Here is a 17,858-nt window from a genome sequence, read left to right on the forward strand (position 1 = left end):
GACAAAAGAGAGGTCTATGCCATATGCGTTGAAGATGAAGGAAGAGTCCACAAGCCAGGGGCTATAGTTGGCCTCTGGAAAGTGGAAAAGGCAGAGCAATGGATTCCAACCTAGAGTCTCTGAAAGGATTACAGCCCTTGGACCCATTTTACATTTCTGATCTCCAGAAATACAAGAAAATAAATTTGTGTTGCTTTACACCATTAAATTAGTGGCAATTTGTTATAGCAGCAATAGGAAATAGCAGGTTATTTAGTTATTACAAATATTATACCATAACTAATTACAATAAACTTAATGGTTTAAAACAACAGAGTTCTGGAGGATAGAAAGCTGAAATCAAGATTCTGGGAGGGACATGCTTTCTGAAGACTCTAGGGAAAAATCCTGCTTTGCTTCTTCCCAACATGTAGCAATTCCCAGTAATTCTTGGTACTCCATAGCTTGTAGCTATGTCACTGTGATTTCTGCACTTCCACCTTCACATGACCTGCTATAAGAATATCAGCAACTGGATTCAGGGGCTTAACTAATAATATCTGCAAAAACCATATTTCCAAATAAGGTGGTAATTGGAGATTCCAGACAGGCATGAATTTTGGGATATACTATTCAACACTGTATAATATACTAGCACACATTATTAAAATTTCTTTAATCAAACACCTCAAGTGGAACAGCATAACTTTTAAGGAATTGTAAAATTATTTTCTAAAATTTACAACTCCAGCAGGATAAATAATTCCCATATCTCCACATTTTTGTTCACATTAACAAACTTTAATTTTTTGCCACTATTTTAAGAGTGGAAATGTATCTTTTTTCTTTTATTTTTAATGTGTTGAGTAGACATTAAATTTTCTGAGTTGAAACATGAAACTTACAGATTTGCTTTTATTCCTTTCTTAGTAGATTATGAGTTTGATTAATTTTCCTTAAAAATTTGTATTTTTGTTATCTTTCTTTATATTTTACCTCAATTTTTTTTTTTTGAAGATTTATTTATTTATGCAAGAACCGGGCTACAGGCCAGAGGTATGGGAAGGCGAGAGGATTCACCAGAGACAGAGTGGGGAACAGAACAAGCAGACTGAATGAAATACACTGCTGAGGGAAGCGGCAGGAGAGGTCTCCCACGCCATGTGGGTATCTCTCTGGCTGGCCAGGAATCGAACCTGCACTGCAGAGGCTTTGGACATAATGACCTCCTATGTAGACCAAAAAAAAAAAAAAAAAAAAAAAAAAAGATTATTTTGTGACCCTTAGGGAGATAGAAATCCAAAAGAGGAGGCAGCAACTTTTTCTGTGAAGATTTAAATATTTCAGACATACTGCTCTTAATGTATAAATATCATTGTATGTTGCTTATGTAACAAAACAGATTACTTTATAAAAGATACAAGTGTCCTCTTACCATACTGCTATACAGGATTCTTCTAGTAAATTTTTACTACATATTTTCCACAGAAATAATATTATTTCTGTAGAAATAAAACACAAATATATCAACATTTCAAAAGTTTTCTTAGACTGCAGGAAACACCTTCACACGCTTACCTCTACAGACCCGACATGTGTAGCGACCATTTCTAAAAGACGCTGCAAGTTATTTCCCACTTTTCGCCTTTCCTCAGTTGTGATCTGTACAACTAGTTGGTATCTGCAGAATAAAAACTCTTGTTTAAGATGTCCAGGAAAAATTCTAATATAACAGGTCTCACTGCCTTATTTCTTTTCACATTCAATAAAAGCAGGCTATGATTCATATGTGCTATTTGCTCTATGTATAATTCATAGAAGCCCAGGTCTCTCTTTTTCTTTCTTTCTTTCTTTTTTTTTTTTTAAACCTAAAACAACAGGAATTTATTGTCTCACAGTTCTGGAACCCAGAAACCCAAAATCAAATTTCAGGCAGGTGACAATCCCTCTGAGGGAGTTTCTTTTGTCTCCTGTTTCATTTGTCTCTCCTAACTTCTCTTAGCCTCAGCCCTTTCTTGATGTTTAAATTCACCATTTCAATCCTCTATTTTCATAAGACACTCTCCCTATGTGTTAGTGTCTTCACATAGCCACTGTCCTATTAGGAAACCAGCCATATTGGATTAATTCCACCTTGGAGTATATTTTAATATAAATGTACGCAGAGCCTATGAATTAATTGTTCACTATACAGATCGACTACAAAGAGATTTATATATACAGATAACAGAATATTCTTTAAGGAAGGACTGTCACCATTATTCAGTTACTACAAATCGCGGCTAGAATTTTCCCTATTGTAAATTTTAAAATTTTATGGAAAACCAGTAAGGAAAACTTGATAATGTATAATTTGATAGCAAGCACCTTAAGTGTCCACAAGCTCCCCCAGTTCCTGATATACGTGATGAACCATATGCACCCACATCTGATGAAACACTTTTCATCCAATTTCAAATAAATCCTTCCTTTACCTCTTTGCAGTAACCCACAAACCACAAGATGGTGAATGTCCATTTCCCTAAGCAAATTTTAGGTCTTTTTAGACTAAAGTATCTTATTTACACAGCATTTATGTATTTCTTAACTTTTTTAAGATGTGTACAACTTTGCCAACATTTTTATTAGGTCTCCAACTTTAGCTTATGTGTGTCACTGAAGGATTTTTTGATTGTTGTATACCAAATTTCAATTTAGCCATAAATTTTGTGATTTTTATTGCATGATTTTGCATAGTGTGATGATTATGAAGGTATGTATTGTGTTACCGATAACTCACTGTTATAGATAACTACAGCATAACTATAGTTTATTATCTAATATACAAAATTTCTAGGAAATGTATCTTAAAAACAGTTTAGTACAGTTTATCAAAACAGTTGAAGCCTCGGGCCTCCCCGGTAGCGCAGCAGTTGAGAGCTGGGCTGTGAAGCTGCCTGCAGCCTCTGCAGCGCCGGTTAGATCCCCAGCCACCAGCGAGGGTCCCACATGGTGCGCAGACCTCTCCTGCCACGCCTGCTGCTCCCCTCAGCAGTGTACTTTGTCAGTCTGCCTGTTCTGCTTCCTGCTCTTGCTCTGGTGAATTCTTTCACCCTCCCGTGCTTCTGACTATAGTCAGTGCTTGTATAAATAAATAAATCTTTAAAAAAAAAAACCAAACAGTTGAAGCCTACTAAAATTTACTAACAAATAGTTATTTGAATTGATTTACAATTTTGCATTGTGTTCATAGATTAAAAGCTACTAATTATTTCTTGGGGGGAGGTGCAAAACCTGTATTACTAACAGAATGTACTTGTCTACGAAAGCATCTTAAATTATAAACTGTCCTGCTTAGTTCTGTGCATCATTCCCTGTCCCCCTCCAGAGCTCTATAACATCAATTAAAAGCAAGTAAATATAGATGTCGTTTTATAGTAATGTTAAATAGTCTGAAAACAAACATAAATTTTGGTGAGATTCAACTTACTCCCGCTGAATAACATCTAATTCATTCATAGCTTCACTGAGGCCCTCATTGACAGCACTCTCCAGGAGGTGCTTGTGTTTCTCCAAGGACTCCAGTTCATTGGCACATTTTTTGTCCTCTTCCTCAGCTTCCTATCGGGATAAAAGTTATTGTTTTTTGATGTGACATATTGTCCAGACGTATTAAAAAAAATCTACATAAAGCATTAAAAATAATCATTAAATAATAATCATTTGTTCTCTCAAGATGTTACCGTTTTACTTGTAAAATGCTCCTTTGTGAATTTCACACTGCAAACATAAATGTGACCTTTTCAACAGGCCTGTATATTTTCAAGCTTGAACTTTTGGAAATTTTAAAATATACTGATTTAATTTCTTTTATGAGTATCAAAGCGGCTTTTTATATAGGTAAAAATATCCATATAGGTGGATGATTCTCATACTAATGTATTTCACATAGGTATCAATTATTGACAGGCAAAATAGCCAAAATCCATCAATTCTTAAGTTTCTCAAGATGAAAAAGGATTAGGGAATAAGCCTTTGAATTAAGTGTGTTAGAAAATAATCAGGCATTATCATGGAGGTCCTATGAAGAAACAAAAATAATTACCAAATGACTCTTTTTACATTATTCTAGAATATTTTATAATAATTTTATACTACTTAAAAAAATACATGGGCCCTAAATATATCACAGGTCAAGGAAAAAGTTTTATAATTCCTGATACTTTGTAACTAAGTAAAAAATATTGGTTAAAATTTTCACATAAATTGTCAAAGTGGTAGTGAACAGTAACCTGAATAAATCCTAAGCAAAATGCTGATCAGAAGGTAGGGTAGAGGTGGTGGGGGATTAATCTTATTTTACTCATTTTAGATTTCAGCATAAATGGGTCACTGGAATTTGAGCAGGATAGTCAATTTGCAGTGGCTCTTTATAGTCAATCACATACACAAAAGGCCTTTTTGGGGTTCAAGTTTTAGGAGTACTTAACACTAAACATTTAAAAAAGGTAGAAGAGATTACACTTAAAACAAAACTTTGAAACTGCAAAGATAATGAATCATTCACAAATTCATGAAACAGTAAACATATTCAAGGTGAAACAGCCTTAATCAAGGAAAAAAAGTCTTTTAAGAAATAAAATAGCTTTGGGGCCTTCCTGGTGGCTCAAAGGGTTAAGTCTCAGTGCTGTGAAGCTATAAGCAGCCACTGCAGCATGAGTTTGATCCTTAGTCAGCTAGGGAGCTACACACACGGCACAGCAGACCTCTCCTGTCTTGCTGGTTGCTCCCCTTAGCAGTGTATTTCAGTCAATCTGCCTGTTCTGTTCCCCACTCAGTCTCTGGTGGATCCTCTTACCCTCCACATCTCTTGCCTGTACCCTACTTCTTGTATGCATAAATAACTAAATCTTAAAAAAAAAAAAAAAAAAAAAAAAACTCCTTATATTAACATTGGAAAAGAATACAGGATATAACTTAAAGATATTAGTTTGATGTCAAATAGGTTACTAAATCCATAGCTTTGGCTAACTTTTCAAACTGGGAAAATTCTTACCTTCATTTTCTGTTGGTAAAGATCTTCCAGCTTTTGAACTTCTTCTTTCAGAGTTCTTACACTTCTCTTGCTTTCTGTTATCATTGTATTTAACTTGGGGAATAAAATTTTGTTGAGAAATCATGACTATATATCAACTTTTATATATTATCAACTAATTGAACCATATTATTTCTTCTAGTCTTTCTGAATGCTCACCTATCATTTGTCCTAAAATTAATTTTTACCTACCATGACTTAATTCCAAGGCAATTTAAATTTTTTTAAAGCAGAATGCTTTAGTAGGGCACTAGTTAGGAATCAAAATGGGTTAATTGTCAGTCAAATAAGGATACTAATGTCCATTTTGCCACTAGAGGCTGTGTGCTGCTTAAGTAATCATGTATATTTTACAGTTATATACTACATATCCTATTAAGAGTTATATTAACATTAATAAACAAATGTTTTTTGCCATTTAGTTTGTTGTTTAGCTTCATTTAGCTCTTTCCTCAGTTAGCTGCCTAGCTTTCCATTTGGGTGCCTACTATTTATACATGTACATACATAAAGAACTATTTATATCAATTTTATTGGGAAATGTTTGCTCATTGGTCACAATCGTGCATTTTTCCAAACAGTAGTAAAATAACCACACTTAATTATGGTAAAACCGAGCTTTAAGATCTATTGAAACCAAAACTGAAGGAAAAAAATGTTTCCTAAATTCATTTCCTGTTGACAAGTGCTGACACCAGTTGATACCGGTAATTAATGCAAAAGATTTTTCAACTAGACCAAACGTTTAAACTATTTCCTGCATGAAACAGAAAATAGCAAAATGTGCAAATAAGCTGACAACTTTCTTTAAAAGGATAATTCTACATATATGCATAAAATTAAAAAAATTATATATGTGCTTTGGTTAGAACTCAGTGAAGATGGGATGGTAAAATGACTACACTTAAAGAAACTTGCAAATATTTCTCATTTAATTACCACAAGTAAAGGACACTGCTTTACTATTTCACAAATGAGAAGAATGGGCTGGAAAGAATACTATGTGTTCAGGATCACACAACATATGCCCAGAACTCAAAACTAGGTGCTCCAATTTCAAGGACCTGCATTTAAAATTATTAAAAAAAATGGAGTTATTGAAGCTATAAACTTTGCTTCCAATCTAGAGATATTTGGGTACTTCGAAAGTCACCTGCAATGAGACCACAAGACACCCAAGAAGCCAGAAGTTCCAGTAGACACTTGTGGTCAAAATCATGTTTAATTATTTGAGTACTTGTATATTCCCTGTCAGCTTTACTAAAGTTTCATCTATTAACTATACATTTCCCCCCAATTATAAAAATATATTTCCATTGTGATAAATGGGGAAAAATTAAAAAATATACCAATTGCCCATAATTCGGCAGCTAAAAAGAACCACTATTCCTTCTTGGCATACTTTGTGCAGTCTCCTCTTCCTCCCCCCTCTTTCCCCTAACTTCCTTCTTTCCTTCCACTTTTAGTTAAGATTGCTCCAGTTGCTTGTAAGAAAAAAATGCGATTAATTAGATGATTTTTTCTTGTATTATTTAGAAAACAGAACCTAATAGATTAGAAATGTATCACTTCTTGACTCTAACCAACCAAAATATTTGGATGAGACTTTTCTTTCCTTCTTCCTTCTAGTCAGTTTAAGATATAGGACTCCCATTTTCTTCATGAAGAAAAGTAACCCCTCCAGGTCTTCTCTGGAAGCCATGATTTCCTATTTCTTCATGGACCACAGTCAATTCATTAATTTATTTTGCTACTCACTTAAAAAAACTTGTACCCTCTTGCCCTTGAAATCCTTCTCTAGTCTACAAAACCAAATTACCCTCTCAACTATTAAAAAAAAAAGAAAACCTCACAAAACACAAAAAAATGTTCCCATACACTTCTCATACACCAGTTTAACCAGAATACCCTACTATCAATATCTGATCAAAATTCCCTTTTTCTACCATGTTCCAGGTGACTCTGATGATGATGGCAGATTGGTTTAGCCAGAGTGACCTGTTACCCCTGATGTTCCTTAGCTATTAAATTTCCATTTTTTGTTGTTATATTCAAAGTTGAGTCCAATCTCTCTAACTTACTACAAAATCCCACTATAATAGCCTTTATCTCATTGCAGGAGAATTGTCATGAACAATTTTTCGTTAACATCATATACCACATGCAAACAACTGTATATTCTTAATTTCTCTCTCATCTTTAATCTTCATGTCCAAATAGACGACAAAACTGTGTTGTTTCAATCTTTTTTCTATCTCTACTGCAACAGTCTTGCTCAAGATGCTGTTAGGTCTCTTAACTGTATCTCCAGCCTCAAGTACCTCTAAGTCCATTCTTCAAAATGTCAACACTACAAGCTTATTAAAGTACACAGGCATTATTTCCTTATAAAATCCTCAAAAGTCCCTCTGCGTAAGCAAGAAGAAGTCAACCAGTAAGCAAGAACAACTAATAAGTCCCTTCATAATTAGGTTTTTGTTTTCTAGGCTTCTCTCTTATCCTACTTAATACACACACGGCAATTCTTTCACACTATGCTCTTTGGTCTGTGTCTTTTGGGCAGAGGTTTATGTTTCTGTGTATCCCCTGGCTAACTCATACTTGTAATTCACAACACAATTTAGCTATCACTTTCTTCAGAGAGAACCCTGTGCTCACATGTTAGGTATATTTTAGAATTCAAAGCATACCATATTTGCATTAGAAAAGTATTATGATGAAAGTAATTGCTTTCATGTTCACCTTTACAATCATAATAAAATAATTACAGTCCTATAACAGGATCTCAAAAAATATCTGGTTAACAAATTGTAGTTGCTAACAGTTAAACTTCACATTTATATTAAAAAGTATGACTGGCTTAATTTTCTTTTGTGATGTCTTTGTCAGGTTGTAATATGAGGGCTACTTAAAGGAAAATTTTAAAAGGTTTCTTATTTACCCTATATTACTTCACAAATCAAATTCAAATAATTTCCCTCTATCTTTATATTAGATTCGTTTCTCATTTTGGATTTTCCTGATATTTTATTTCTTGCAATGATATTTTATTCAATTGAAGTAACAGCATTACATTTGGTAAGTTTCAGGTGTGCATCACTGTAAATCAATGTTTGCAGATACTACATTAAAGTTCACTTAAGTCTAATTTTATCCTTTATCATACAATTGATCGCTTTCACCTGATTCACATATCCTCCCCACTTTTCTTGCTTACTCTGAAGATTCAGTCCTCAGCCAATTTCTCTACTTTAAAACGTAGCCACCTCAAATCTTTTAGTAGACAAAGGCACAATATAAATTATCCCAAGTTGAAGGAAGCAATTTTCTTTTAAAAATGGCAAATATATACTCAGTTTCATACCACATCATTAGCAATGATATATGAAACCCAGGATGTGTAAGTTAGTTAAAAAATTATTTTATGTGTTTCTAAATTAAGGTTTAAGTTTTAAAAATCTTATTTTTGCTTGTAATGACTATTTTGCTACTTACTTGTTCTAAAGTGTCCTCTAACCCCATTTTTTTATTTAGCGCTTTATTAATTTCTTCTTCAGTTTGGTTTAAGAGTTCCTTGAGTGGTACCTATAAAATACATAGGAATATGGGTTACATATGACATTTGTAATTACAAAATTGCTCTCATGAGGCAGCCACACATTAAAATAGGAGAAGCCACTTTTGGAACAAAAAACACAAAACACTGAAGCCATGATGATTACCTAAATTAATATATCATCAATTAGTAACTTGCTTTTAGTTTTGAGTATTTACAAAATTCTAGACTTGGTAATCTATTCTGGAAATTCACTATTACACATTTTATAAATACTTTCAGTTTAATGCAGCATCTTTCTTGAAAACAACTTATATGTATATTGTACCTATTCACTGCAATGCTATTGTAATAGCAAAAGACTGGGAACAGAGTCATTGTCCATTATCAGTAAGGTATAACAGAGACAAGATTTCTACTATGAAGAAAAAAAAATGAAGTTTCAGTGTTTTATTTTTATGTTTAGTCTTGAGTAGACATGCTGAAGTTTAAATTTTTACTTATAAATATACGAACCAGATACCAATCATACCATTAAAAACCCTTTGAGGTACTCATGATTACTTACATAAACTTGAGCTCTGTATTTGACAAGGCAGTTGGCACCAGCTTCAGGATTAAACTTAATTTCAAAGTCATAACCTTTGGAATTCTCAGCACCTTTAGGGATAAGCTTTAATTTTCTAGCCAACTTGTGATACTCTGTTAATTGTGTTTCAATCTATAAGGAGAGAGCACAATAAGAAACATTAAAAAACTGTACCATTCCATTTGGCTTTCCATGGGCATTTCTGTAATTTTATAACGTATCTTTTTTTTGGTAGTTAAATAAAATGGTAGTTTTTAGTAAGAAGGGTAGCAATTTAAAAAAATACAAAGAATTGCCTTTATTGTATTTATTCACACTAACTTTATAGAGTAATAAGAATATAGCTGATTAGTAAGCAATATACTACTGATCTTCTATATGCAAGAAAAAGTTTGCAATGAGTCCATATTTAGTAATTGATTAAAATTTGCTTCTTGAAGTGTCAGATAAATTAAGAAAATGAAGTTTGGTTAGTGTACAAAAAAAATTACCATTTATCTAAAATAAGTGAAATGCAATCATTTAAGTCTGAAAATGTTATTTTAACTGTTTGGATAAAAATATTTTTAGCAACAAATTCCATATTTTCTGGTCTTTTTCTCTTTCTTCAGGGTTTTGTTTAAATGATATCATCAGAAAGGCTTTTTCTCTAATCTAGCCCTTCCATCCTCTTACTTTGTCCTATTCAGAGGTTAGACAATTTATTTTCGATTTGTTCCATTTAATACACATCTAGTTTCTTGTTGCTGTTACCATTCATAAAAATTAATACTTTGAGTGAAAGAATGCAATAGCAAGAACACCAACAGGAACTACTTGCTTAAATAATCTGCAGTTTTCAAAAATTTATCAGCTCTCAAAAGCAATACTACTGAGATTTAAAATTTATGAATGAATCAGGAAATCATTTTAGCTATCTGATTATAATGTAGTAACTCTCTAGGGACTACTAAGGTATATAGGTCTATTTCTCTTTATACTAAATGGTCTGGGGGTAGTTGTGTTTTTTTTTTTTTTTTTTTTTAGTTTATCTAATGAAAACTTTCACAAGCCTGCATTCTTTATCATGTGTAACCATTGGGAGAGCAAATATATGACACACATGTCTCTACTTTCTCTTTCCCACAGTCAATTCAGACATTGACAACTGATCAGATTCTTTCCGTAGGAGTACATATGCACCCTCAATGTTTAGTTCAAAAGAGTTCCAGAGGCTACTACCTGTCGGGATTAATTATGTGGGATATAAATTAATCCAGAAAAAGAAATGGATGAACATGTTTATGCTGTACTTTTGCATTGTCACCATTCATTAATATCTCTCTTATCCAGTAACTTAAGGCTTTCTTTACATGAACCAGGACCCTACTATGGCCTCTTAGTTGGCCATTACTTATTTACCTCCCAGACAATTTTCTTCTTCAGCCTGGTCTATCCTCTGATCAAAAATAGTATTCTTTTTAGTATATCTAATTTTAGCTATTTAAATTTAGAGTTTACCTTGCCCAGATACTCATAACTTTCTCTTTCCCATATAATGCTTGAGAGAGAAGATAGACTGATTAAATCTGAAGATTATATTCATTAATATCTAGAGATATCTAGAGGTATTAATGAATCATTTCAGATTCATTCATCTATTCTAATTAAACATCATTTATACATTAGGAAACTGAGGCTATGAGGTTAGACACGCTGAAGTCACAAAGATGAGTGGTGGAAATCCAGGGACAGATCATAGGCTCACCAAAATCTAGGTTCAAAGACTTCTCAGATCACCACCACAGGCTATTTCTTATGAATGTATATTTTTCTCCTTAATACATGGGGACAGACATTACCCAAAGAGTCAAGAGGATGAGGCAGCTCAGATGGTTAAGGTAAAGCAAAAGTACGGTAAAACATGGTAAAAAAAAGGTATTATTATCGCTCATAGTGAATTGTTTATTCCACATTATGTATGTGAATTTGTAAAATACAGACTCTGAATAAATAACACAAAGTTTAATAATGCAAAACAGTTAACATTTGATTAAGAAACAATTTGCATTATGCCTATAATGTACTTCATAATGTGACCAGCGTTAAAAACCACCATTTTTCTTTAGGCAAACAAGCTGCTTTCTTTGAACTATTTTTTTTTCAACTTAACAATGGTAATAAAAATACAGTTATACCTCATGACATGTTTTGGTAATTCTTGCAATATTTCAAACTTTTTCATTATTATTGTATCTGTTATGGTAATCTGTGATCAGTGATCTTTGTGATGGTACTATTATAATTGTTTTCGGGCACCATACCCATATAATACAGTGATCTTAACCATTAAATGCATGTTTTCTGATTGTTCCATCAATTGGCTGATTGTCCCCCATCTCTCTCCCTCTTGGACCTATTTCCTGAGACACAATATTGAAATTATTAGCCCTACAATGGCCTCTTAAGTCTGTACGAGAATGGTAGCATTGCATATCTCTCACTTTAAATCAAAAACTAGAAATGATTAATCTTAGTAAGTGAAGGCATGTTAAAAGCTGAGACAGGCCAAGAGCCAGGCTTCTTGTGCCAAATATTTAGCCAAGTGTAACTACAAAGGAAAAGTCCTTGAAAGAAATTAAAATGCCACTCCAGTGAATGCATGCATAGTAAAAAAGAGAAACACCCTTAATGCTGATAAAGTTTTAGTGATGTGAACAGAAGATCAAACCAGCCACAGTAATCCTTTAAGCCAAAGCCTAATCTGGAGCAAGGCCCTAACTCTAATTCTATAAAGGTTGAGTGAGGTGAAGAACCTGCTGAAGAAAAGTTTGAAGCTAGCAGAGATTGGTAATATCCATAACACAAAAATATAAGGTGAAGGAGTAAGTTCTGATGTAAAAATTGCATCAAGATCCAGAAGATCCAGCTAAAATAATTGTGAAAATGGCTACATGGAACAACAGATTTTTCTATGCAGATGAAACATTCTTCTATTGAAAGAAGGTGCCATATAGGCTTTCATAGCTAGAGAGGAGAAATCAAAGCTTGGCTCTACGTTATAAAAGACAGGCTGTCTTGTTAGGGGCTAATGCAGCCAAGATCCATTTACTATTCCTAAAATCCCAGAATTATGCTAAATACACTCTGCCTATACTCTTATAATTGGAATAACAAAGTATGGATAACAGCATATCTGTTAACAACATGGTTTACTTGCTATTTTAAGCCCACTCTTGAGACCTACTACTCAGAATAAAAAATTCCTTTCTAATACTATACATTGATAATGTATCTGTCATCCAAGTAAGAGGTCTGATGGAGATGTACAATGTGATTAGTATTGTTCTCATATCTGCTAACACAATAACCATTTTGCAGCCCATGAATGAAAGAGTTGCTTTGACTTTGAAGTCATTTTATTTAAGAAATACATTTCATAAGTTTATTATGGCCATAGCCATTGCTCTGACAGAGCTAGGCAAAGTGAACTGAAAATCTTCCGGAAAGAGTCACCATTCTAGATGCCATTAAGAACACTCATGATTCATGGGAAGAGATAAAAATATCAACATTAACAGAAATTTGGGAGTTGTTTCTAATTCCAATGGATGACTTAGAGGGGCAGTGGTGGAAGTAACTGAAGATGTGGTGAAAATAGCAAGAGCACTAGAATTAGAAGTGGAGCTTGAAGATGGTGACTGCTACTATCTCGTAATACTTTAGTGAATAAAGAAAGTGGTTTCTTGAAATGGAATCTACTCCTGGTGAAGATGCTATGAATTTGTTGAAGATAAAACTGGATTTAGAAAATGACATAAACTTAACTGACAAAACAGTAACAGTGTTTGAGAGGAATGAATACAATTTTAAAAGGTTCACTTTGGGGCCTCCCTGGTGGTGCAAGGGGTTAAGCACTGCACTGTGAAGCAATCCGTAGCCTCTGCAGCACAAGTTCAATCCCGGGCTGGCCAGGGAGCAAAACACATGGCAAAGCAGACCTCTCCTGTCTTGCCCACTGCTCCCCTCAGCAGTGTACTTCAGTCAGTCTACCTCTTTTGTTCCCTGCTCTGTCTCTGGTGGATCCTCTCACCCTCTGCATCTCTGGCCTGTACTCCAGCTCTTGTATGCATAAATAAATAAATCTTTAAAAAAAAAAAAAAAAGGTTAACTTTGAGCAAAACGCTATCAAAGAGCATTGTATGCTCCACAGAAGTCTGTTGTGAAATAAAATTCATTATCCACTGTAGCAAACTTTACTGTTCTCTCATTTTAAGAAAATGTCAGTCACTCCAACCTTCAGCAAGCACTACCTGATCAGTCAGCAGTTATAAACATTGAGGCAAGACTACCAGCAAAAAGATGATTTGCTAAAGGCTCAGAGGAATTTAACATTTTTATTTATATATATTTTAAGATTTATTTATTTATACAAGAACTGGGGTACAAGTCAGAGGCGCGGGAGGGTGAGAGAATTCACCAGAGACAGAACAGGGAGCAGAACAGGCAGACAGACCAAAGACACTGCTGAGGGGAGCAGCGGGCAAGGCAGGAGAGGTCTGCTGCGCCATGTGGCTGGCTGGGAATCGAAACTGTGCTGCTGAGGCTGCGGACAGGGAATCGAAACTGTGCTGCTGAGGCTGTGGACAGCTTCACAGCGTGGCGCTCAACCTGTTGCGCCACCAGGAGGCTGGAATTTAACATTTTTAATGTAAAGTAAGTAACACTGCTTTTTTGGACATAATGCTGTTGCAGAATTAATAAGCTATCACATAGTGCAAACATAACTTTCGTAGGCACTGGAAAACCAAAAAATATCAGTAACTTCTTTGTGATAGTCACTTTAATGTGGTAGTCTGGAACTGAACCTATAATATCTCCAAGGTGTACCTGCATATAAAAAAATATTGTACTAAGGAAAGAAGTGAAAGTATTATTGTTAGAGACTAAATTTTCTGTGAGGTTTAACTTTGGAATTATATCTACCAATAAAAAAAATTATAATTGAAAATACCAGGATGAAAAACTTCAACCCAAAATTAAAATCTGAAACTCTTCAGTCTTTTAAAAAAAGGGCTCTTTAAAAGATTTCTTTCCTTTTCTTAGGAACTCTTCTGCACTGTTGGTGGGAGTGCAAACTGGTCCAACCACTATGGAGAGCTGTGTGGAGATTTCTGGACCTACTAAACATAGAGCTTCCATATGATCCAGCAATTCCACTCCTAGGTATTTACCCAAAGGACACAGAAACATCAATTCCAAAGAGCACCTGCACCCCTATGTTTATAGCAGCACTGTTTACAATAGCTAAGCTTTGGAAACAACCCAAATGCCCAAAAATAGATGACTGGATCAAGAAGATGTGGTACATATATACCATGGAATATTACTCAGCACTCAAAAAAGATAAACACATGCAATTTGCAGCAACATGGATGGCGCTGGAAGGGATCATGCTCAGCGAAATAAGCCAAAAAGAAAAAGAAAAATACCGGATGGTCTCACTCATAGCAGGAATCTAGAGAACTTAAATAAGGGACCAGGAAAATGAATATAAGAAAGTGGAAATCAAAATCAACAGAAAACTATGAACCAGAGACACTTTTTGGGGGGTGGCGGGCGGGAGGGGAAGGATTGGGGTCAGAATGGGGCGTTTGCAATTGTATGGGGGAATATAAAAATAAAATTTATTATTAAAAAAAAGATTTCTTTCCTTTTCTTAGAAAAAGTCTTAACTTTTATTTTTTCTTAGGAATGCAAATTGCATATATAACAATAAAGTTTGCTGTTCAATTATTTGATAGGAAAATTGTCTCTAAAACAGCCTGTTAACTTAAATTCATGCACATTGAGCCATCTTAAAAGTAAGAGTAAACAGTACACAGTATAGTTAAGTAGAACAACATAGTAAATCTACACTGCAAACCCAGATTTTTTTTGTTGAGATCCACATCCATTTATACAATAGTATATCAGATATCTTTATTTGGATGTACCATGGGCATAACAAATCTAGCACACCATTCTCATTCCTGACTGGCAACTTCTTAGTTCAATTCCAAAGTAGTGGTACTTTGGCTTGTCCAAATCCCAAGTCAGACACCATTACTACTACCTCTTCTTTAACCAAGTCTTATTCACTATACTTCCTTAGTAGTAAAAATCCATTCATTTCTTTGAATCTCCACTAGCACTTCAGCTTATAATTTCTCATCACACTCCTGTCATAGTTCCATATGAATTCATTTGTCCCACTACTAAAAACGTGATCTTTCTGAAATGTGATCATATCTGTTTAAAATTCTTGGAGCTTTCAGGATAAAGATCAAAATTCTAAATATTAAATGATCTTTAACCACCTTTTCTATGCTTATTTTGAGTAACATGCCCACCTTGCCCCTTGCTATTAAGCTCTATTTATATTAAAAGTTTATAATACCAGAGTGTATCTCATGCTACTACTTCTTTCATTTTTTCCTCCTGACTCTCCTACCCTTACTATGCTAACCCTTCCATATACTTTCCAATTCAGTTCAGGTGTTACCTCTTCAAGGCAGTTTTCTAAAAGTCACCTCATCTATCTTCCCACATTAAATTTGGGTTAGGTGTATTGTATGCTTCCTCAGTACCCTGTGCACACATTTATGAAGGATCTAATCTCATAGTAGGAACACATCAGTTAGACTGGAAGTTTCTCGAGGGTAGAATATGTCTTTTTTATCTTTATTTCCTCTATGCCCAGTATAGTAAATCACACAGCTATTAAATAAATGTTTGATTAGTGAATCGTTAATAGAAGAGGTGATTCATATCCTCTTCTAGAATAAAAAGGCTTTTATGAAAATTTTCATGACCTTAGAGACTTTATTAGTTATTTCTTGGTTCACTGTTAGAAAATACATACTACCTTAAATTTGAGTGAGAGAAATAGAGATGTTATAAATTGACATAAAGGGAAGTTTTAGTAAAATGTCATTGCTAATTTTTCTTTTTAACCTCTTTAGCAAATTTGTTTCACCCATTGAGGTCCTCATAATTGGGATGAATCTTTACAAAGGTCAGCTCTGATGGGCTGCCATTTTGGAAATGGTATCACATACCGCCTCTTTGCCTCTGGCATACTTTAGCTCTTCATTCCACAGCTGCTGTTGTTCAGCCTCCAGGTCCTTGGATAATTTATTAATGGTCTGCTGCAATTCATTTCTTTCATGATTTATTCTCTCAATGTCTGCAACTGAGTACTTCTGATTATCAACAATATTCTGTAGTCTTGTATTCTCCTGTTTTATTGTTTCACATTCTAGTTCTGCATTGGGAAAAAAATTGTTAAATTCCTACAAAAAAATTGATGTCATTATTTAACAAGAGTTGATAAAGATTTCTAAATTTCCAAGTATATGCATCTTTGTCTTCTTTTTTAGATAATTTTGATTCTACTTTGTTTTTTAAAATGTTTATTGAGGTAATGTTAATTTACAACACTGTAAATTTTAGAGGTATAGGTTCATACCTCAACAAATGTGTATTATCAGACTACACTGAGCTTAATACTACACCTATCACCAAAGTCCCAGTAATCCTCCACCACAGCCCATTGGATTCTCTCCTCATTTTGCTACCATCCTGCCATCCCCTTTCTGTTATTCTCAGTTCTGCAGTCAGATTTTAATGGATTATTTTTGTCTGTTTCTTTGTTTTGTTTCTTTATATTCTTGAAAGACAATGCAATTAAGGTTTTATTTTAAATTTTACATACTGGTTTGCTATGGTTTTCAGAAAGCGCTGTATAAAAAAAGACCCAGTGGGGCCTCCCCTGGTGGCGCAGCGATTGAGCACTGGGCTGTGAAGCTGCCCGCAGCCTCTGCAGCGCAGGTTCGATCCCCAGCCTCCAGCGAGGGTCCCACATGGCGGGACAGACCTCTCCTGCTGTGCCCGCTGCTCCTCTCAGCAGTGTACTTCGTCACTCTGCCTGTTCTGCTCTCCTCTCTGTCTCTGGTGAATTCTCTCACCCTCCCGCACTTCTGACTGTACCCAGTGCTTGTATAAATAAATAAATAAATAAATCTTAAAAAAAAAAAAAAAAACAAAAAAAAACAAAAAAAACAAAACGGCCCAGTGCCTTATGCATAATGAGTATGATTAAAATTTAATACACTTGAGAGGGACAGTCTGCCAAATTTCAGTTCAAATTCTTTTGAAATTCCTTTATGACTTGCTGCAAAAATGAGAAAACTGATCTTTTCCCAAACATAAAAATATTTGTATTAAAATATGGGCCTTCTGGTGGCACATGGTTTAAGTCTCAGCACTATCAAGCTATCACCAGCCACCACGGCATGAGTTTGATCTCCAGCCAGGGAGCTTATCCACATAGCACAGCTGACCTCTCCTGTCTCACCCGCTGTCCCCACAGCAGTGTATTGCAGTAGAGCAGTCTCTTCTGCTCCCCAACCTGTCTCTGGTTAATTCTCTCACCCCCTGTACCTCTGGCCTATACCCCAATTCTTGTATGCATAAATAAATACAATAAATCTTAAAAAAAAATTGTATTAAAATACCTCAGTTTATTCTTATTTCACTGTGAAAACATGTCTGATGTCATGGTGTGAACATTTCATCTAGGTTGAGAGTTTCCTAAGGGGAGAGTATGTATTTTTATATTTATTTTCTCTTTGTCCAGT

The 17,858-nt window shown here is 34.6% G+C and overlaps 1 protein-coding gene across 1 annotated transcript in view; it reads right to left on the minus strand.

Annotated features, from left to right (window-relative positions):
- Positions 1–17,858, minus strand: part of NDC80 (NDC80 kinetochore complex component) — a gene marked incomplete at both ends in the record, with an annotated part of 36,651 nt that overhangs the window by 1,086 nt on the left and 17,707 nt on the right. The window contains 6 exons of the mRNA XM_084252887.1: positions 1,558–1,660; positions 3,449–3,579; positions 5,015–5,107; positions 8,549–8,638; positions 9,178–9,330; positions 16,278–16,483. Of these exons, the coding sequence (XP_084109013.1) occupies positions 1,558–1,660; positions 3,449–3,579; positions 5,015–5,107; positions 8,549–8,638; positions 9,178–9,330; positions 16,278–16,483 (776 nt within the window). The remainder of the gene's footprint in view (positions 1–1,557; positions 1,661–3,448; positions 3,580–5,014; positions 5,108–8,548; positions 8,639–9,177; positions 9,331–16,277; positions 16,484–17,858) is intronic.

This window comes from Talpa europaea (genome assembly GCF_964194135.1).
Source record: "Talpa europaea genome assembly, chromosome: 13".
Taxonomy (NCBI): Eukaryota; Metazoa; Chordata; class Mammalia; order Eulipotyphla; family Talpidae; genus Talpa; species Talpa europaea.